Source organism: Chiloscyllium plagiosum, unplaced genomic scaffold (assembly GCF_037043375.1).
Source record: "Chiloscyllium plagiosum isolate Xiang-an unplaced genomic scaffold, Cpla_swu_hap1 HiC_scaffold_34, whole genome shotgun sequence".
In the NCBI taxonomy this organism is placed as follows: Eukaryota; Metazoa; Chordata; class Chondrichthyes; order Orectolobiformes; family Hemiscylliidae; genus Chiloscyllium; species Chiloscyllium plagiosum.
Genome location: NW_028270172.1, coordinates 13,260,403 through 13,283,626, shown reverse-complemented (window position 1 = coordinate 13,283,626; position 23,224 = coordinate 13,260,403). Strand labels below are relative to the sequence as shown.

General features: G+C 49.6%; 1 protein-coding gene across 1 annotated transcript; it reads left to right on the top strand.

The window, feature by feature from the left end:
- Window positions 1-12,012: 12,012 nt before the first annotated feature.
- On the top strand, window positions 12,013-23,014 carry LOC122564520 (eukaryotic translation initiation factor 1b). Its single transcript, XM_043719527.2, has 4 exons — window positions 12,013-12,196; window positions 20,439-20,602; window positions 21,493-21,594; window positions 22,586-23,014. The coding sequence occupies exons 1-4, from the start codon at window positions 12,166-12,168 to the stop codon at window positions 22,628-22,630; spliced, it is 342 nt and encodes a 113-aa protein (XP_043575462.1). The 5' UTR covers window positions 12,013-12,165; the 3' UTR covers window positions 22,631-23,014.
- The last annotated feature ends 210 nt before the right edge of the window (window positions 23,015-23,224 follow it).

Here is a 23,224-nt window from a genome sequence, read left to right as displayed (position 1 = left end):
TATCAGCTTGGTACAAGATAACACAGGCAAGCTTGCACACTGTTCTTCTGAGTCTGGAAAGGTAAACAATGTGCTATTTGTCAATGGACCATAAATAAACATTGTAAAATAGATTCATAATCCCTCTCCCTTCACTCAAAATTGCACCCACCGCATACACTCCTGTGAAACATAGATGCACTCTATTTACTGTAGGCCCCATCTACTATAGGACATGGTAAAGATTGATAATAGAATGAGTGGGTATGTTCCTGCAGGGGTCTGAGTAATGTGGGCTTTACGAGTTTTTTGGGAGAAAAGTTCAACAAGGTCCATCGCGACATCAAGAACAACCCACTGCATCTTATCTGCATTTGCTGAGCAGCGCAGCGAGCTAATTGCCAGTCAGTGGCGAGTTGAGGGTTATTGCTTGTTAAACACCTCATTAAAGTCACAACTCACCTCATGAATATTCAGCTTTCTATTTTACCAAAGACGCTGAACAGGTTGAATACCTAGAATTCTCAACACTGAAACCAGAGGCAGGTACCAGACAGATTCAGCCCACTACTTGCTCTGAAGGACCTTCATGTTAGACCCCGGGCACCAGCATCGGTTGTGAAACTTGACAGGGTTAAGGAAAGATTTACAAGAATGTTGCCAGGATTGGAGGGTTTGAGCCATAAGGAGACGTTGAATAGGTTACTGCTATTTTCCCTGGAGTGTCGGAGGCTGAGGGGTGACTTTATAGAGGTTTATAAAATCTCTGGGTTTATAAACCCAGAGACGCCAGGCCCATATTACTTCTGTCTTGCCTTGCCATATAGCTCAGACACAAAAGTGAGGGAGATTCTGTCAGCAGGCCTCCATCAAGTCAAGGGAGGTAGCCTGAGGGTCCTGGCACAGCAAGGCAAGGCAGAGACTCGGACACGTCAGCTACTCATGCTGGTCAGCGTCAGGATCCTCTCCTCATAAGGCATGAGGAGCTCAATGTCAGGCATCTCATCATCAGTCTTGAGTCTTTCTGCCCAGTTGCAGGCTGTTTCGCTCCTGGACTGACAGAGAGGCAGGATTACAGGAGAGGAAGGTGAGTGGCAAAGCTGTTACTGCTGGTGCAGGTGAGGTGTCCCGAGCCAGTGAGTGAGCAGTGCAGAGGGCATGCAGGATTAGCAATGCCAAGTATTGGAGTGGAGCAAGTGAGGGAAGATGTTGCAGGCAATAGTAAGAGTGGCAGAGCATGAGCCTTGGAGGGAGCTGGGTGCAGTCGCAGACATAGAGTGAATGTGAGGTGTCAAAGAGAAGACGATGGCACTTATGTTTACTTACTTGGAGCAGGGCATTCCTTCAGATGGCTGAGACTGTACTGACATGAATGGCAACATCCAACCAGGCTGGCAGAGTCTGGTGTTGTGGCTTCTTCTGCTGATTTTGAGAGAAGAAGGCATTCCCACATCTATGCCATCTCATCCAGTAGGTCGTCCAGGATCCTGCCCACAAATGCCAATTTCCTCTGTTTGCTATGTATGGAGGAGGTGTCAGGACTCATACAGGGCATGGTTAACAATGCACCAAAAAGCTTGTCCAGATGCATAACAGGTTTTTAAAGATGGTGAGGGTACAAGGGATTCTGGTCTTTTGCTGGATATCTGCTGAGAACAAGGTGTTTCAGGAAAGAAGCGTGGTAAAATGAGGTTAGAGTCAAAACTGATGGGTAGCATTGTGGTCAGGAAGGTAGTTAAGGAGACAAGGTGGATAGTTAAGGAGGCAGGGCAGTAGTTAAGGAGGAAGGTGGGTAGTTAAGGAGGCAGGTTAGACGTAAAGGAGGTGTATTAGGTAATTAAGGAGATGGGGTAGGTAGTTAAAGAGGTGGAGTAGGTAGTTAAGGGGGTGAGGCAGGTAGTTAAGGAGACAAGTTTGGTAGTTAAGCAAGTTGGGTAGGTAGTTAAAGGGGTGGGTTGAACCTTCAGGTGAGAATCCCTCCAAAAAAAACTTGAAGCAATTTGCATTTAGTTGAAAAAATTAAATTCAATGCAGTGGGCTATAAAGAATTTGCATTCCATCTGCAGTTCCTACTAAGATATCCTGTATAATCGTATTCTAAACTAACAATCTGATATTATTCCTTCATCCTGCATGCATGATTATATTATTACTCTCCATGTGCTCATATAAAAGTAATTAATCTACAAATCTATTCCATTTATGCTTCTCTGGCTGTTTCTTATCTTTCAATATGTTGAAATAGCCTTAAACTGATTTGATTACTAAAGAGTATCCCAATCATCTTAAAATAGCTCCTTATCTCTGTTAAGATGAATATGAAAGTCTCCATTCCCTCTACTCTGCTTGGAAATATAGTAAAACAACAATTGTCAGCAATGTGATCATTGTTCTATTTTTATCTACTCCACATATTTACTTTCATGAAAATCAATAAGCTATACAGTTAGTGTCAAATGTGGAAAATTCCTCTGGCATTTTTGCCTTGAAAGATATATGATGCTCCCTTTGTTTTGAGCCACTAACAATTATGTTGGAAAGCAGAATAATCAGACTGTGAAGATTAGCACATAAATACTTCAAATAAATGAATAAACCATCAGTGATGAAGTGGACAAAGTAACTGCCCAATTAAACAGTGCATTATCTTCATTGTTCATCTAGGTGTCAGACACAAATGATCAAACTAACGCTGGATTTTGTCTTCAATGTGATGTTTAATTTCTGTCAGCCCATCTGAATGATTTAATTTTAAATTGATTCGCTTGGATCCAACAGGTTTTTAATCCTATTGAGCGGCTTTTGGGCTTCGAAGCTTGGCTTTCACTGGAAAAGCAAAAGAGTCTCATACAGCAAAACACTTGGTCAGGATTCAATGGAAAATACAATTGCTTGCCACGTGAAACACAGATCATTGTTGGCACAGATAATTGACACTGCAATGTCCAGGTGCAAGATAAAATTGCTTTGTTATCCCCTGAAATTGACCAAAGATTTGCTGAGTTCCAATTTCTGAAGATGTACACAGTGAAGAGTGTGCCTTGAGTCCTCTCTTACTTACTTTGAAAGCTAAGTTCTTCACTGTTGAAATAGTGTAAAGGGTTAATGTGAATTTGTAAATAAGATAGTCTACGTCATCGGGTGGAAGTGATGTAAGATCATGTGACTACCAGAGATGGTTCTGTCTGGAAGCCCCGGTGAAGTCTTGTCTTGTTCATAGTTAGTATTTATAATGTTGAATAAAAGGTAATGTTTGGCAACAACCAAATTATGTAATCGTTCTTACCCCACTCCCAGGAACAACTAAACTACAATAACAAATAAACTAATGAGATACAGTAATTATAAAAACATAATTTAAAACTACTTATTCCTGCTACATGGCTTTTTTTTCTGTAAACAAGTTCAAACTAAAGGAAACTCACAAAGGTTAGAGCAACAATCAGCGAAATGGTGATACAGGATTGTTACATTAACTAACTGTCAGATGCTACCCCGACGCACTGCCATGTAAAAGCTAAGGTACAAAATCTGTTTGCATGGTATAAAATATGATAATACGCTCTTAGTGATATGAAATTGTGTGTTAAAGGATTAATACAAATAAAATTGCATTTAGAAAGTTCCTACACAATCTCTAGGAGCTTTGTAGCCATTGTTGTTATGTAAGGAAACAGGAAAGTCAACTAGCTTACTGCACAAGGTAATCTGTTTGAGTGATGTTGGATGTGGGACAGATATTAACCAGGATACCTCCCTACTCTTCGGAAGTGTCTTGTGATCCTTTACCCCTGCCGGAGATGGCAGATCAGGCCTAGGTTTGATGGCAAGTTCCCTTCTGAGCCACTCACCATCCTGACTTGGAAATATATCACAGTTCCTTCAGTGTCACTGGGTCAAAATCTGGTATACCCTCCCTAATGGCATTGTGAGTCTACATACACCAAATGGACTGCAGCTGTTTAAGAAGGCAGCTCACCACCACCTTATCAAGGGCAACTAGGGATGGGCAATAAATGCCGGGGCAGCCAATGACATCCACATCCCATGAGTGAATTTGAAACATCTGATCTGAAAGATGACATCTACAACATTGCAGCACTACCTCAATACTAAAGTGTCAATGTGGATTAGATGTTGTAGTCTCTTTGCTTGATTGTTACACAGATTCTATTGACCGTCAACACCATTGATTTGTATCAAAGCATGCTCGAAGCAGAATGGTGTCGTCGACGATGCCAATAGTTTCAATTTCTCATATTATATTCTGACTTGGTTCAGTGAGATGTCCCATTAATTTGAAAATATGCCCATATTATGTAGCTCATTAGATGTTCAACAGAGACAACAATCTGGTTCCAGAATTGGAAGGTCACTGTTTAACCTACTGTATCCCTCAGCATGCTGTCTTCTGCAGAGTTGTTAATCATTAACATAGAATTTGTACTCTGAATTTGTTGTGCTAAAAGTGCCAGCAACTTATATACCAGTTTATTAATTAATCATCTGTAAAATCAAACTTGATTCATAAAGTACTTGAAAAATACAATGTTCAATTAGTACATTATGCTTAAAAGTGAAACTAACAATTTTCAATGCAAACAATGATATTGAATTTTTAATATCCTCTATAACTTTTGTCAGTTTCTATTTGCAGTATTATAGTAGTTTTATACTGACCAAATTCTCTAGTATCTCATTCAACAGCAAATTTGACGGAACGACGTCCCATTTATGTCTTAGAGCTTATTCCTTAAAGCCTTCCAATAGTCCTCTGTTCCAGGAACTTTATCTCTAAATTCAGATAGCAATAATCCACATTTATGTGGCACATTTAACTTGGTGAACAATCGCAAAGCATTTAGCAAGAGCAATAACAATAAAGAGTTTGTTGAGTTCTTTTACCACTGAGCCTTAAAAGGAGACTCAGGAAAACTGACCAAAACCTTCATCACAGAGGCAGGTTTTAAGGAGCATTGTGAAAGAGGAGAGGGACATAGGGAAGTGAAAAGGTTTATTGAAGGAATTTTAAACCAGGGAGTAAAAGGATAGCTGTCAATAGTGAACTAATTTAAATCAGGGATGTGCAAGAGGCATGAACTGGAGGGCTACAGAGATCTTGAAGGGTTGTAGGGCTAGAGAAGGCTACATAGACAAGGAGGGAGACGGAATTGTGAACAGGGCTGAGGATCTCAAAATTGAGGCATTGTCATTTAGGGGGTCACAGAAGGTCAACAAACATGGGACGAACATTGAATGAAATTTGGAGCCACGTTGGCAACAAATCAACTTAGAGATGGACAAAGGTTTCTGTCACCTGGAAGATGGGAGGCCAGCCAGAGGAGCATTAGAATGCTTAAGTATTGTCGGTAGTAAAGGCATCAATGAGGGTTTCAGCAGCACATGAGGGAGGTCTGAAGTTGAGCCATGTTAAAGTAGTGAAAGGAGGCCATCTTGGTGGCAGAGCTGTTAGAAACAGAGCTAAGGATGATTCCACATTGAATTTCTATCAGACTCATAGTCTGAACACAGCACCTTTATTCTTCTACCAACTGCAGTCACAAACTTTCAAAATAATCTCCAAGTATGATTATGATATCAGCAGAACAGCAATGACAGAGTTGGTAATGTCACTAGAGTAATAATCCCAAGGCTTCATGTGATATGAATTCAAAACCTACCACAGCAGCCAGGAAATGTAAGTTAAATTAATTGATTTTATGATTTCTTATGAGCATTACACTGCAGAAGGAGGCCACTCAGCCCTTTCTGTCTGTACCAGCTCGTGAGATGAGCAACATTATCTAATGCTTTTTCCCTGTACCCTGCATGGCATTTTTTTTTCCAAACAATCATCCCTTTGAATGCCTCAATGCCCTCTTTAAATAAAATGATAACCTAATTAATAACAAGAGGAAAACCTGTAGGTTTATCATAACAATCTGTCTAATTCACTTGACACTTGTTGACATTAATATTCATGAACTTCTGCCATAGACCTTCATATGACTGATCAATCCCAACCCGAACCTGCAGATTATATGGCAGGATGTCCAATAACAGAATGGGATTCAGATGTTTCTTGGTCTTTTTTTTGTCTGCCGCTGTTCTCCCTCATCATTTAGATGTTGGAATTTGGTAAGTAGTGCAGCTTGAAGGCCACATCGTCACCATTCTGAACAATTGCAAGCTCTTCCCACTCATTAAACCCAACACTGTGCACATCAAGAAAAACTTCAGGGTGTATTTGAAGTGTTTTCTTAGTCCTCATCTTCAATGCGGGCCATTTGAGAGTTGAAAGAACAGGACCTGGGTGGATAGATGGTTTCCCATCACCTAGACTCAATGTCGAGTCCATCAAAGCTGATTTTGTAGAGGTTTTTCCTGAGTACTTGTGTTGCTGGCATCAAGGTGGGCACTAGCATTTGGTCCCACAGTCCTCCCATTGAATCTGGAAGACATGGCAGAGGCATTGCTGGTGGAAGTTCTCCAGAGCTCTTATGTGTCATTGATTCCCAATCCAGCTCTCACTGCACACCAGGCCTACCTTTGACTTATAGAGTCGTAGAGTCATGCAGCACAGAAACTGATCCTTTGGTCCAACCAGTTCCCAAACTAAACTAGTCCCACCTGCCTGGTCCTGGCCCATATTCCTCCAAACCTTTCCAATTCAAGGATCTATCAAAATGTCTTTTAAACATTGTAATTGTACCTATATCCACCACCTCTTCAGGAAGTTCATTCCACACTCGAATGACCTTCAGTGTAAAACATTTGCCTCGAACGTCCTTTTTAAGTCTCTCTCCTCTCACCTTAAAAATGTGCCCTCTGTGTAGGGATTCCCCATCTTGGCAAAAAGACAACTATCATTAACTCAATCTATACCTCTCATTATTTTATAAACTTCCATCAGATCACCTCTCAACCTCCTATACTCCAGTGAAAGAAGTCCCAGACTAAGCAATTTTACTTTATAACTCAAACCTTGTGACTTGCAGAAGTCATGGTTGTCAAATAATTGCTGTGTTAGTTGTAGAAGGTTGAATTGACTCATGATGTTGTGTTGAATATCCTCGTCAATGGTGGGGGCATTTTGGAGAGGGGTAGCTGCTAAGGAATGCAGAGTGCTCAACATATTCTGTGTAAATATATGGCTGGCTGCCACTGTGAATAGACTCGATATTTGGAAGCCTTTGGAGATGCTCCATTATGCGCGTGCGCAGAGCTAGATCACGTGGTGCTTCGCACCGTTCCAAAACAAGGTCACGTGATGCACTGCTTCACGCGCCGGAGGCGTGCAGCGAAATCACGTGGTCCTCCATTTCACGCGCAAAACATGGTCACGTGGGGTCGAACATCCTGGAAAGCAAGGAGGCGGAGAATGGAGTCAGATCAACAGCCAATCAGAAGATAATCCCACTTTAGTGATTGCATGATGCTTTTTATTATATAAAAAGACTGGGTCAGGGACAAGTGTGCGTATTTTTTCTGAACTGACACACTATATAGTTTGTCAGGGACAGAAAGGTCGAGACCCAGAGCTCTGCATGCCTTATCCACTTACTGCTAAAATAAACCTAAAGTGTGAGACTGAATATCTTCTCCTATTGCTTCATTTAAAGAACACGCAGGACTTGGCTCACACATAGAATAAAGTAAGTTGGTAGATTGAGCCAAAGTCCGACATCTGGAATGTGGTATTCATTGGTGACCTCTTGGGAAGGAAATCTGCCATCCTTAGCCAATCTGGCCTGTACATGACTCCGAAACCACAGCACCATTGTTGACTATTAACTGCCCTAAATGGCCCAGCAAGTCATTCAACTGCATCAAACAATGACAGCTAAGTACTATGTATACCTAGATGACTAGGATTGCAACAGTCAAGAAGGTAGCTCACATCTCCACCTTCTCAGCATTCAAGAGGGCATTGGATTGTTATTTTTGGGATAGTAATGATGTGTACGAACATTGGGAAAACGCAGATTGGAAATTGGCACTAGGTTTTAGAGCCGAACTAGATAATAGAGTTTGTTTAGGCATGATGAATTGAATAGCCGCCATCTGCACTGCAATAATGATTCTGAAGAGCAATTCAGGATGCCTATATCCCAAGAGTAAATAAGAACCATCAGCTTTTTAAACCCTGCCTTATTATAAATTTTGCTTCCCCGATTTCCATCACAAATGGATCCCTCTTGTATCCAGTCTTGCTCAAATACTTTAGCTAGTCACAGCAACTTTAGGCCAATATACCTTGAACCTTCTTCCCTAACCCCTGAGGATTCATTCTCAAGCTTCCAGTAAATGTGATAATGCTGTCACTGATTGTAATCATATCCAGCAGACATGATCTAATTAAATCATCAATTAAACCTTTAAAGATGTTCTATGTCCAAAAGAATGAAATCTCCACATATTTAACAATCTCACTATCCATTTTATTCATTAAGTTAATGACATTTCACACCCACTAATAATACTCCATCCAAACATTGTTAATTAATCTGAAACTTGCTGTTTTGTTCTTGATCTGAAGCCAAGCTCAAGGTCAGTTCAGTGGAAAATTACCTACTGTGCAAATGATGTCCTCCTAGCAAAACTGTCTGAGGAATGTTAGTTACTTTGATGACAACGTTGCAAATTAGAACTCTGGGCTATATAAATTCAGAGTCTGGTCACAGTACAGTGTTTATGCTGGTAATGCGTGCACCTAAGAATCCCCTTCCAGGATAAACAAACTGGATTCAGCAACCTATAAGTGCTGTTGATGCAAGTCAGGCCTCCTGGGATCTGCACTAAAACAGCAACAATATGAAACCAGATATCCAAAGTAACAGTTCCAATCAGCTGATGCAGCACAGATGGAGAAGCCAGAGAGAGATTAGCAGCTGCCTTAATGTTTAAGAGTTGCACCATTACCAAAGGAAAATAAGCAGCATAACATCTGGCTTGTGTGATCATTTGTGCCAATTAAGAGCAGGGAAAGGGGCAACATGGTGAAAGCTGAGCTGCTTGGTACAGGACCAATATTGGTAGCTAAGTATAGGTCAATATTTTCTCAACCTGAACTCTATCCTTTAATGCTAAATGCATGCATGAAAATGCTTTACTAGTATCGAATCAGAGGATTAGATAGGGTAGACAGTGAAAGTCTTTTTCCTAGGATGATGACTTCAGCGTGTACAAGGGGGCATAACTACAAATTCAGGGGTGATAGATTTAAGACAGATGTCAGAGACAGGTTCTTTACACAGAGAGTGGTAAGGGCGTGGAATGCCCTACCTGCTAATGTAGTCATCTCAGCCGCATGAGGGAAATTTAAACAATCCTTAGATAAGCGCATGGATGATTTTGAGATAGTGTAGGAGGACGAGCTGAGAATAGTCACAGGTTGGCACAACATCGAGGGCCAAAGAGCCTGTTCTGAGCTGTATTGTTCGATGTTCTATGTTCTAATTGTACCAGGAATATTCATCATGGTTAAGTGTTCAGCTCCAGGCTCTTGATTTCTCATTTCAGACTCAGAGCTGAGATATGTCTGTGTCCAAGTCAGTACCTGTGATGAATCTACTGGCTGTCTGCAGTGCAATGAAGATGAAGTTATTCCTGAAAGATACAAAGGCAAAACCCTACTACTTCATCATGAAACATTCTGATACTGCCACCATAATAATGGAAATGAAGATAAGTTGCATCATTCAACTGAGATCAGCAGCAATCCCCCCAGATAGTCTTTTATTGACACCCATCTGAACAGAGACTATGTCTTTGCTTTCCCTATTGGAAGTGGCTGAGACAAAACCTCCCTCCCTTATTCTATCCCAATCACTCCCCCCATCCATTTGTCTGCAGTTTCTACTCATTGGCAGGCAATTACATTCTAGGATTTGATGAAATGGAGCTATCATCAATAAGACAAGAATTTCCATAATATGCCCAGCGCCAGTGCTCAGGTTTCCACCTCAGTGCTCCATTGGACTTGGGTATTGTATTTGTGTGTGTTTTGGGGAGGGTGGAGCAGAGGATAGAAGTTCACTCAGGAAAATATCAAAACAAACAAATATCTGCTTCAAAAGAAGCTATCAAACGCTAGAAACTGAACCCAGACACATCTCTGTGTAAGGAAAAGGGAATTCACTTTCAACCCACTTTGTGAAAGAGAAGTACATGTTACAATTTGATTCTTCCTGAGACTGGGCATCCATGACACTCTGTGGGCCATCAACAGCAACAGATTCATACTCCAACACAATCTGCAAATCTCATGGCCTAGCATATCACCCACTCAATTATTACCATCAAGCCAGGGGATCAACTCTGGTTCAGTGGAGAATGCAGGAGAGCATAACAGGAGCAGCACTAGGCATACCTGAAAATGTGGTGTCAACCTGGTCAAGCTACAAAGCAGGACGAGCTGCATGCCAAACAGCACAAGCAGCAAGTGACAGGCAGAGCTAAGTAATCCCACAGCCAATGGATAAGCTCTGCAGTACTGCTAATTCCATTTGTGAATGATGGTGGACAATTGAACAACTCACTGGAAGTGGAGGCTTCAACAAATAAACACAACCCCATAACGGGCGAGCCCAGCACATCAGTATAACAATAACGCTGAAGCATCTGTAGCAATCTTCAGCCAGAAGTGCAGACTGGATGATCTATCTCGACCGCTTTCAAAGAGGCCCAGCATCACAGATACCAGTCCTCAGGCAACTTGATTCTCTCCATGTGATATCAAGAAATGGTTGGATGATACTCCAAAGGCTGAAGGGCCTGATAACATTCTGGCAATAATACTGAAGACTTGTGCTCCAGAACTTGCCACTCCCCTAGCCAAGCTGTTCCAGTACAGCTACAACACTGGCATCTACCTAATAATGTGGAAAATTGCCCAGGTATGTCCTGTACATATAGAGCAGGACAAATCTAACCCAGCCAATTATTGCCCCATTATTTGCTTTCCATCATCAGTAAAGTGATAGAAGGTGTCATCAACAGTGCTATCAAGTAGTGCCTGCTCAGCAATAACCTGCTCAGTGACCCCAATTTGTGTTCCACCAGCGCCACTCAGCTCCTGACCTCATTACAGCCTTGGTTCAAACATGGACAAAAGAGCGGAATTCCAGAGGGGATGTGAGAGTGACAGCCCTTGACATCAAGGCTGCTTTGGACCAGATGTGCTATCAAGGAACCCTAACAAAACTGAAATCAATGGAAATCAGGGGATGACTCCTGGTTGGAGTCATACCTGGCACATAGCAAAATAGTTGTGGTTGTTGGAGGTTAGTCACCTCAGCTCCAGAACATCTCTGCAGGAGAAGTTTGTAAGGGTAGTGAGTTCCTCAGTAAGGCAGTCAAGGTTAAGGGGGGGGAAAGAAATTGAGGATGATCAGATTGAACATGATCTCAAATAAATGGTGGAGCAGACTTGATGGGTCTAAATGGCCTCCTACTTTTTCTCTGATATTTATTATGGTTTTGACAAGGGAGAGATTGGAAAATGAGTTGCTGTGTTCTTCCAGTTTCCCGTTGGTCTACTTTGGATTCCAGCATCTGCAGTTTTTTTTGTGTCTGAGTTTCTCCAGCAGGTCAGTACCTAATTGAGTCATACAGCGTAGAAACAGACCCTTTAGCCTAACTTGTCCATACTGACCGAGTTTCCCAATCTAAACTAGACCCATTAGACTCAAATCCCTCTTAGTCTTTCCTATTTGTGAATTTGTCCAAATGTCTTTGAAATGTTCTAACTGTACCTACGTCTACCATTTCCTCTGGCAGTTCATTCCACTTGCAAGCCACCCACTGAGTAACATGGTTGTCTATCAGGTCCCCTTTAAGTCTTTCTTCTCTCACCTGCCTCTGTCGGACTGCTGCTCCCGCTGGGGACTACAGCTCCCGGCATGCCCAGGCTGGGGACCACCGTTCTCGACGTGACCAGACTGTGGACTACAGTTCCCGGCATGCCGCGTTGGCGCCGGGCCGGCTCCACCCTCTTCCCCGCCCACGGGGGGTAGCGGCGGCCATTTTGTGAGGGACGGAGCGATTCGAAGCCGCTCACTGTCGACAGAGAGAAGAAAGCCGACTGCAGCCACCGCTCCCCACACAACAACAAACAGCAGCCCCAACTCGCCTCCTCGAAGCGATCAGCTTTTCGTTCCCGACAAGTCTTTCTACTAATATCGCATGTCCACTATCCAGAACCTCCAATCTTTTGGTGAGTTTTGTTTTTGTCGTTTCGCTTTCCCCTTCCCGCCCAACGTAATTCGATCGGATTCTGATTTGAACCTTTTTTCCCCATTCCCCCCCTCAATCCATGTGGAAAACCGTCACTTTTTAAATCCGAAGGTAGGGATTTTATTAAAGTAAAGCCGTGTGTACATGATTTTCCTCCTTTTCCGCGCGCTTTGTGAGGCGGCGGCGGCGGCTGTAAAATGGCGGCGGCGGTGGTTCAGGGGGAAAGGAGGAGATGGCGCTGATTGCAGGAGCCGGGGGGGGGGGGGCGCCTGGTGAAGGGCAATCCGAGGGGAGGTTGGGGTCTCCTGCGGCCTCGGTCCTCTCCTCCTCCTCCCGCCTCGGGAGTGACCGCATTTAATCCGTGCGGGACACCCGAGGGGAGGACGGGCGGTGGGTTTCGAGCGGAATTATCGAATCTCGCTCGCGCTCTCTCTCTCTCTCTCCCCCCGCGTTTCCCCACTCCCCGGGCCTCCATTGGCGGATGTTTCCAGCGTCTTTTCCGAGACCGCGGGCTTGGGTTGATGGATGGCCCCCGCCGCCATTTTACACCCGGCCCCCTTCCTCCCGCTCCATTTTCTCCCTCGCTCTCTCTGTCTCTCTCTCTCTGTTTCTTCCCTGGGCGGTGGGGCGGTCCCCTCCCAGCGGATTCTCCGAGCTGGGGCGGCCCGCTTCCTGCCTCGTCATGCTGCTCCCCGTCCGACCGCCTGCCCTTCACTGGGCACGGCCCTCCCTGACCAGCAAATTACTCCTCTCCCCCGTTACCCCATCTGTCTCTTTCTTCCCCCCCTCTCGCCCACCGCACCTCTCTCTCTCTCTCTCCCCTTTTGCCCACCCCACCTCTCTCTCTCTCCCCTTTTGCCCACCCCACCTCTCTCTCTCCCCCCTTTTGCCCACCTCTCTCTCTCTCTCCCCCCTTTTGCCCACCCCACCTCTCTCTCCCCCCTTTTGCCCACCCCACCTCTCTCTCTCTCCCCCCTTTTGCCCACCCCACCTCTCTCTCTCTCTCTCTCTCCCCCCTTTTGCCCACCCCAGCTCTCTCTCTCTCTCCCCCCTTTTGCCCACCCCAGCTCTCTCTCTCCCCCCTTTTGCCCACCCCACCTCTCTCTCTCTCCCCGCTTTTGCCCACCCCACCCCTCTCCCCGCTTTTGCCCACCCCACCCCTCTCCCCGCTTTTGCCCACCCCACCCCTCTCCCCGCTTTTGCCCACCCCACCCCTCTCCCCGCTTTTGCCCACCCCACCTCTCTCCCCGCTTTTGCCCACCCCACCTCTCTCCCCGCTTTTGCCCACCCCACCCCTCTCCCCGCTTTTGCCCACCCCACCTCTCTCCCCGCTTTTGCCCACCCCACCTCTCTCCCCGCTTTTGCCCACCCCACCTCTCTCCCCGCTTTTGCCCACCCCACCTCTCTCCCCGCTTTTGCCCACCCCACCTCTCTCCCCGCTTTTGCCCACCCCACCTCTCTCCCCGCTTTTGCCCACCCCACCTCTCTCCCCGCTTTTGCCCACCCCACCTCTCTCCCCGCTTTTGCCCACCCCACCTCTCTCCCCGCTTTTGCCCACCCCACCTCTCTCCCCGCTTTTGCCCACCCCACCTCTCTCCCCGCTTTTGCCCACCCCACCTCTCTCCCCGCTTTTGCCCACCCCACCTCTCTCCCCGCTTTTGCCCACCCCACCTCTCTCCCCGCTTTTGCCCACCCCACCTCTCTCCCCGCTTTTGCCCACCCCACCTCTCTCCCCGCTTTTGCCCACCCCACCTCTCTCCCCGCTTTTGCCCACCCCACCTCTCTCCCCGCTTTTGCCCACCCACCTCTCTCCCCGCTTTTGCCCACCCCACCTCTCTCCCCGCTTTTGCCCACCCCACCTCTCTCCCCGCTTTTGCCCACCCCACCTCTCTCCCCGCTTTTGCCCACCCCACCCCTCTCCCCGCTTTTGCCCACCCCACCCCTCTCCCCGCTTTTGCCCACCCCACCCCTCTCCCCGCTTTTGCCCACCCCACCCCTCTCCCCGCTTTTGCCCACCCCACCCCTCTCTCCCGCTTTTGCCCACCCCACCCCTCTCCCCGCTTTTGCCCACCCCACCTCTCTCCCCGCTTTTGCCCACCCCACCTCTCTCCCCGCTTTTGCCCACCCCACCTCTCTCCCCGCTTTTGCCCACCCCACCTCTCTCCCCGCTTTTGCCCACCCCACCTCTCGTGCACCCCGCTTTTGCCCACCCCACCTCTCTCCCCGCTTTTGCCCACCCCACCTCTCTCCCCGCTTTTGCCCACCCCACCTCTCTCCCCCTGCTTTTGCCACCCCACCTCTCTCCCCGCTTTTGCCCACCCCACCTCTCTCCCCGCTTTTGCCCACCCCACCTCTCTCCCCGCTTTTTGCCCACCCCACCTCTCTCCCCGCTTTTGCCCACCCCACCTCTCTCCCCGCTTTTGCCCACCCCCACCTCTCCCCCGCTTTTGCCCACCCCACCTCTCTCCCCGCTTTTGCCCACCCCACCTCTCTCCCCGCTTTTGCCCACCCCACCTCTCTCCCCGCTTTTGCCCACCCCACCTCTCTCCCCGCTTTTGCCCACCCCACCTCTCTCCCCGCTTTGCCCACCCCACCTCTCTCCCCGCTTTTGCCACCCCACCTCTCTCCCCGCTTTTGCCCACCCCACCTCTCTCCCCCGCTTTTGCCCACCCCACCTCTCTCCCCGCTTTTGCCCACCCCACCTCTCTCCCCGCTTTTGCCCACCCCACCTCTCTCCCCGCTTTTGCCCACCCCACCTCTCTCCCCGCTTTTGCCCACCCCACCTCTCTCCCCGCTTTTGCCCACCCCACCTCTCTCCCCGCTTTTGCCCACCCCACCTCTCTCCCCGCTTTTGCCCACCCCACCTCTCTCCCCGCTTTTGCCCACCCCACCTCTCTCCCCGCTTTTGCCCACCCCACCTCTCTCCCCGCTTTTGCCCACCCCACCTCTCTCCCCGCTTTTGCCCACCCCACCTCTCTCCCCGCTTTTGCCCACCCCACCTCTCTCCCCGCTTTTGCCCACCCCACCTCTCTCCCCGCTTTTGCCCACCCCACCTCTCTCCCCGCTTTTGCCCACCCCACCTCTCTCCCCGCTTTTGCCCACCCCACCTCTCTCCCCGCTTTTGCCCACCCCACCTCTCTCCCCGCTTTTGCCCACCCCACCTCTCTCCCCGCTTTTGCCCACCCCACCTCTCTCCCCGCTTTTGCCCACCCCACCTCTCTCCCCGCTTTTGCCCACCCCACCTCTCTCCCCGCTTTTGCCCACCCCACCTCTCTCCCCGCTTTTGCCCACCCCACCTCTCTCCCCGCTTTTGCCCACCCCACCTCTCTCCCCGCTTTTGCCCACCCCACCTCTCTCCCCCGCTTTTGCCCACCCCCACCTCTCTCCCCGCTTTTGCCCACCCCACCTCTCGTGCCACCTCGCTTTTGCCCACCCCACCTCTCTCCCCGCTTTTGCCCACCCCACCTCTCTCCCCCGCTTTTGCCCACCCCACCTCTCTCCCCGCTTTTGCCCACCCCACCTCTCTCCCCGCTTTTGCCCACCCCACCTCTCTCCCCGCTTTTGCCCACCCACCTCTCTCCCCGCTTTTGCCACCCCACCTCTCTCCCCGCTTTTGCCCACCCCACCTCTCTCCCCGCTTTTGCCACCCCACCTCTCTCCCCGCTTTTGCCCACCCCACCTCTCTCCCCGCTTTTGCCCACCCCACCTCTCTCCCCGCTTTTGCCCACCCCCACCTCTCTCCCCGCTTTTGCCCACCCCACCTCTCTCCCCGCTTTTGCCCACCCCACCTCTCTCCCCGCTTTTGCCCACCCCACCTCTCTCCCCGCTTTTGCCCACCCTCCACCTCTCTCCCCGCTTTTGCCCACCCCACCTCTCTCCCCGCTTTTGCCCACCCCACCTCTCTCCCCGCTTTTGCCCACCCCACCTCTCTCCCCGCTTTTGCCCACCCCACCTCTCTCCCCGCTTTTGCCCACCCCACCTCTCTCCCCGCTTTTGCCCACCCCACCTCTCTCCCGCTTTTGCCCACCCACCTCTCTCCCCCGCTTTTGCCCACCCCACCTCTCTCCCCGCTTTTGCCCACCCCACCTCTCTCCCCGCTTTTGCCACCCCACCTCTCTCCCCGCTTTTGCCCACCCCACCTCTCTCCCCGCTTTTGCCCACCCCACCTCTCTCCCCGCTTTTGCCCACCCCACCTCTCTCCCCGCTTTTGCCCACCCCACCTCTCTCCCCGCTTTTGCCCACCCCACCTCTCTCCCCGCTTTTGCCCACCCCACCTCTCTCCCCGCTTTTGCCCACCCCACCCTCTCTCCCGCTTTTGCCCACCCCACCTCTCTCCCCGCTTTTGCCCACCCCACCCCTCTCCCCGCTTTTGCCCACCCCACCTCCTCTCCCCGCTTTTGCCCACCCCACCCTCTCTCCCCGCTTTTGCCCACCCCACCTCCTCTCCCCGCTTTTGCCCACCCCACCCCTCTCCCCGCTTTTGCCCACCCCACCCCTCTCCCCCGCTTTTGCCCACCCCACCCCTCTCCCCGCTTTTGCCCACCCCACCCCTCTCCCCGCTTTTGCCACCCCACCCCTCTCCCCGCTTTTGCCCACCCCACCCCTCTCCCCGCTTTTTGCCCACCCCACCCCCTCTCCCCGCTTTTGCCCACCCCACCCCTCTCCCCGCTTTTGCCCACCCCACCCCTCTCCCCGCTTTTGCCCACCCCACCCCTCTCCCCGCTTTTGCCCACCCCACCCTCTCCCCGCTTTTGCCCACCCCACCTCTCTCCCCGCTTTTGCCCACCCCACCCTCTCTCCCCGCTTTTGCCCACCCCACCTCTCTCCCCGCTTTTGCCCACCCCCACCTCTCTCCCCGCTTTTGCCCACCCCACCTCTCTCCCCGCTTTTGCCCACCCCACCTCTCTCCCCGCTTTTGCCCACCCCACCTCTCTCCCCGCTTTTGCCCACCCCACCTCTCTCCCCGCTTTTGCCCACCCCACCTCTCTCCCCGCTTTTGCCCACCCCACCTCTCTCCCCGCTTTTGCCCACCCCACCTCTCTCCCCGCTTTTGCCCACCCCACCTCTCTCCCCGCTTTTGCCCACCCCACCTCTCTCCCCGCTTTTGCCCACCCCACCTCTCTCCCCGCTTTTGCCCACCCCACCTCTCTCCCCGCTTTTGCCCACCCCACCTCTCTCCCCGCTTTTGCCCACCCCACCTCTCTCCCCGCTTTTGCCCACCCCACCTCTCTCCCCGCTTTTGCCCACCCCACCTCTCTCCCCGCTTTTGCCCACCCCACCTCTCTCCCCGCTTTTGCCCACCCCACCTCTCTCCCCGCTTTTGCCCACCCCACCTCTCTCCCCGCTTTTGCCCACCCCACCTCTCTCCCCGCTTTTGCCCACCCCACCTCTCTCCCCGCTTTTGCCCACCCCACCTCTCTCCCCGCTTTTGCCCACCCCACCTCTCTCCCCGCTTTTGCCCACCCCACCTCTCTCCCCGCTTTTGCCCACCCCACCTCTCTCCCCGCTTTTGCCCACCCCACCTCTCTCCCCGCTTTTGCCCACCCCACCTCTCTCCCCGCTTTTGCCCACCCCACCTCTCTCCCCGCTTTTGCCCACCCCACCTCTCTCCCCGCTTTTGCCCACCCCACCCCCCTCTCTCTCCCCCTTTTGCCCACCCCTACCCACTCTCTCTCTCTCTCTCCCTTTTGCCCACCCCACCCCTCTCTCTCTCCCCTTTTGCCCACCCCACCCCCTCTCTCTCCCCCCTTTTGCCCACCCCACCCCCCCTCTCTCTCCCCTTTTGCCCAGCCCACCCCACCCCTCTCTCCCCTTTTGCCCACCCCACCCCACCCCTCTCTCTCTCCCCCCTTTTGCCCACCCCACCCCACCCCTCTCTCTCCCCCCTTTTGCCCACCCCACCCCACCCCTCTCTCTCTCCCCTTTTGCCCACCCCACCCCTCTCTCTCTCCCCTTTTGCCCACCCCATCCCCCTCTCTCTCTCCCCTTTTGCCCTCCCCACCCCCCTCTCTCTCTCCCCTTTTGCCCACCCCACCCCCCTATCTCTCTCTCCCCTTTTGCCCTCCCCACCCCCTCTCTCTCTCCCTTTTGCCCACCCCACCCCTCTCTCTCCCCCTTTTGCCCACCCCACCCCTCTCTCTCTCCCTTTTGCCCACCCCACCCCTCTCTCTCTCCCTTTTGCCCACCCCACCCCTCTCTCTCTCCCCCTTTTGCCCACCCCACCCCCCCTCTCTCTCTCTCTCTCTCCCTTTTGCCCACCCCACCCCACCCCTCTCTCTCCCCTTTTGCCCACCCCTCTCTCTCCCCTTTTGCCCACCCCTCTCTCTCCCCTTTTGCCCCACCCCTCTCTCTCTCCCTTTTGCCCACCCCTCTCTCTCCCCTTTTGCCCACCCCTCTCTCTCCCCTTTTGCCCACCCCTCTCTCTCCCCCCCTTTGCTCACCCCACCGCTCTCCCCCCTTGCCCACCCCACCGCTCTCCCCCCCCATTTTGCCCACCCCACCTCTCGCCCACCCCACCTCTCTCACTCCCCCCTTTTGCCCACCCCACCCCACCCCACCCCTCTCTCTCTCCCCTTTTGCCCACCCCACCCCACCCCTCTCCCCTTTTGCCCACCCCACCCCACCCCTCTCTCTCCCCTTTTGCCCACCCCACCCCCCTCTCTCTCCCCTTTTGCCCACCCCACCCCCCCTCTCTCTCCCCTGTTGCCCACCCCACCCCTCTCTCTCTCTCCCCCTTTTGCCCACCCCACCCCTCTCTCTCTCCCCTTTTGCCCACCCCACCCCTCTCTCTCTCCCCTTTTGCCCACCCCACCCCTCTCTCTCCCCTTTTGCCCACCCCACCCCTCTCTCTCTCCCCTTTTGCCCACCCCACCCCTCTCTCTCCCCTTTTGCCCACCCCACCCCACCCCCCTCTCTCTCCCCTTTTGCCCACCCCACCCCTCTCTCTCCCCTTTTGCCCACCCCACCCCACCCCTCTCTCTCTCCCCTTTTGCCCACCCCACCCCACCCCTCTCTCTCCCCTTTTGCCCACCCCACCCCTCTCTCTCTCCCCTTTTGCCACCCCACCCCCCTCTCTCTCTCCCCCTTTTGCCCACCCCATCTCTCTCCCCTTTTGCCCACCCCATCTCTCTCCCCTTTTGCCCACCCCACCCCTCTCTCTCTCTCTCTCTCCCTTTTGCCCACCCCATCTCTCTCCCCCTTTGCCCATCCCACCTCTCTCTCCCCCTTTGCCCACCCCACCTCTCTCTCCCCCCCCTTTGCCCACCGCATCTCTCTCTCTCTCCTCCCTTTTGCCCACCCTATCTCTCTCTCCCCCCTTTTGCCCACCCCACCTCTCTCTCCCCCCTTTTGCCCACCCCACCTCTCTCTCCCCCCTTTTGCCCACCCCACCTCTCTCTCCCCCCTTTTGCCCACCCCACCTCTCTCTCCCCCCTTTTGCCCACCCCACCTCTCTCTCCCCCCTTTTGCCCACCCCACCTCTCTCTCCCCCCTTTTGCCCACCCCACCTCTCTCTCCCCCCTTTTGCCCACCCCACCCCTCTCTCCCCCCTTTTGCCCACCCCACCTCTCTCTCCCCCCTTTTGCCCACCCCACCCCTCTCTCTCTCCCCTTTTGCCCACCCCACCCCCTCTCTCTCCCCTCTTGCCCACCCCCCCCCCTCTCTCTCTCTCTCCCCTTTGCCCACCCCACCCCTCTCTCTCTCCCCTTTGCCCACCCCACCCCTCTCTCTCTCCCCTTTTGCCCACCCCACCCCTCTCTCTCTCTCTCTCTCCCCTTTTGCCCACCCCACCCCCCCCTCTCCCTGCTTTTGACCACCCCATTTCTCTTTGTCTCTCTCTCTCTCTCTCTCTCTCTCTCTCTCTCTCTCTCTCTCTCTCTCTCTCTCTCTCTCTCTCTCTCTCTCTCTCTCTCTCTCTCTCCCCCCTTTAGCCCACCCCACCTTCTCTCTCTTCTCCCCTTAGCCACCATTTTATACAGTCCAGAGTTTCAGTCTCCCGAAGTGGGATTTACAGGACTGAAAAATGTTGGATAGTGGGACTAATTGAATTGTTCCTGTATAGCCATCAATGACATAATGGACCAAATGACCATGGTCTGTTTTATAGTCATTCTGAATGTATTCTGATAATTACAAAATATTTGAATTGAGGGACTGTTACTATTTTAATATCAGTGTTCGATTTTTAAGCTTGAAATGTTGCTAATTCTCTGAACTTGTTGCAGACCCCTTTGCTGATGCAACTAAGGGTGACGACCGCCTCCCGGCAGGGACTGAAGAGTACATCCATATAAGAATTCAACAACGTAACGGCAGGAAGACACTGACCACCGTCCAAGGCATCGCAGATGATTATGATAAAAAGAAGCTTGTGAAAGCATTTAAAAAGGTCTCTAAATGTTTCATCCCCTTTTGTATTTTGATGATATAGAAAACTGTCTGTGAACCATGGAAGTCCTTGGTTTAATCATGAATTTAATGTATGTATTTTCAGGACAATTTTGGCTTGAAGGCTTTAGGTCTGTACTTTTAACTATTGAGTATTTCCTTGTCTTGAAACAGCTTTGAGCACTTCGAGCCATGCTGAGAATTGTTCTTGGGATATTTGAGAATACTAATTTCTGGAATTTTCAAGTTAGAACAGCCAAGAAATGGAACTCATTAAAGTTGTCTTTGTTCACATTTCTAAATTGTGCTGACTGCATCCATTTTGTACCTCTTTTTGGGAAAAGGTGCATCTTACTGACCTGTATGAAGGAAGTGCCATAGTGGTAATCTGGCTGATAGTCCTTTTTTTTTGTATAACAGAAGTAATGTGGTCCTGTTCAACTCCTGTATGTTACTGTCTTTTAATAGACTTTTCTGTCTCAGTTTATCTTGGGAAGAAATGAGTGCAAAGTGCTTGTTTTTTTTATCTGGGGCATTTTATGCTGTTATAAAGAAATTAGCCATTTAACATGGTGCCATTGGATTTCAGTTTTCAAACTTAATGTCAAGACATTTTGAAGCTGTACTGTGGCATGAGTGGTAACCCGTGCCTGTCTCTTCAGCCTTTTTTAATTTGGACTGTCAAGGCAAAATTTTAATTCATGGCAGTTTTAACCAAAGATATGTCTGTCTGTTTTGGTGCCCAATGTCTGGGTTGGGGGGAAATGTAATTGTTTATATTGAGGTATTAAATATTTTGCTACTTGATCACTTCAGGATGTAGGTGGAACCCTGTTCAGTCAAATTTACCAACAGGAAATATCCTGATCCACCTTTTTGTTTACTTCACAGAAATTTGCCTGCAATGGTACTGTGATAGAACACCCTGAGTACGGTGAAGTAATCCAACTTCAAGGTGACCAGCGGAAGAACATCTGCCAATTTCTTCTGGAGGTAAGGAAAAAGTTGTTGAATTCATTGCCATAGAAAAGGTTTGGCATTATACCCAAAATATTTGGTTGCCTGTTCTGTCACTGACTTTTAATTTTGAGGTGAATGTTTTGAGATTTTTGCCTCTACATCATATGTATTATGTCATGCTTGAGTCTTGGTGAGCCTGTTTAGCAATCTTTTCTGAATGTGTAGAGAGCAACATACAACTGTTTTGTCTACTTTAGGTGAGCGGTTGCTCCTGTTATTGCAATTCCATTGGTAGTTATTCTGTTCCTGAGTCCAAAACTTGGAGTTCAACTTTTTGTTATTCAATAACTGAATTTTCACTGACAAGTCATACTTACTTTCAGGAATTTGGTGAAAGCTGTTTTGTTATTTGAAAACATTCCTATTTGGAGTCCATTCACCTCACTGCTCGGTCTGATTCAGTTTAGTGAATAGGTTGGATGGGACATGTGCAGTTGAAATGTTTCCATAGGTGGGAAATTATCTAGAAGTCTGGCATCGAGAATCAACTAGGTTGCTATGGTATCGATGTGAGAAAATGCATTGCCTCGGTTGTCTCCTGAAGTTTTATCCCTACTATATATGTTGCATACTCCATTGGCAGTGGCCCAATGCTCTGATGACAAAACATGTCTTTTATGTCTTCAGTGAGATTCTCGGACGCCTTTTTAAAACTTCATTTTCTTGTATCCCAGCTGTTAGTTAATTCTTGGGATCAGCAACAGCTGACTTGTGATGTGCCGTTGGCTCTTCCTATTTGCTCAAAGGTTGCATCATTATAGCCATATTTGTCAAATGTTTTGGATAAAGCTCCAAATTGAAGTAGAATTTGGAACACTTGAATTGTATTGAATTCTTGTTTTAACATTAGCAGCTTACCAAAACTAGCTTTTCACTTGGTGTGCATATCTCAATTTTGTTGTAGGATCATTTAGGCCTGGCTGCATGTAATCTGATTTTTGTTTTCCATTTTATTTCACCACAGGTTGACATTGTGAAGGAGGAGCAGTTAAAAGTCCACGGCTTCTAGAGGATGTGTTTAACAGTTCCTGAAGTTTCCTGTTGTGTGGCTGGTTCTTTTTATATTTGTTAGCTTATATACACACTCATTATGCAGGAATGAATAACTGCAGTGAATGGACTTCCCATGTGATTGGATCTTCAGAATTTAACTCCGATATGCATGACTACAGAAGAAGTGTGCTATTTAGGCTAGTAACTCATAAGAAAACTGCTATAAGATGGTAATAAAATGACAGACATATGTATATTTAGCACATTTCAAATGGAAATGTTTTAGTGCTAATTGTTCTACTTAAATTTTCCTGATTTTGAAGTTTTTTTTGTTGTATTAAAACCATGTATGTTGTATAAGGCAATTAACAATAAACCAGCTATGTATTCTGAAGTATAACCTGTTCTGGATTGAATAATCAGTGGGCTGCATGCTATTTTGCTACCTTACCCTCACTTAACCTTTAGGGCCCATAATGTTTTAAAAACGTATTCAATATTCTCCATAGTTACACTTAATGTGGCCACTGTCACCCCTATTTCAGACTAGTGGCCTGTTTTATTCCAGTTTTCCTTTCTGAAGTTCATTAAATGATTAGGTTGGTTTAGC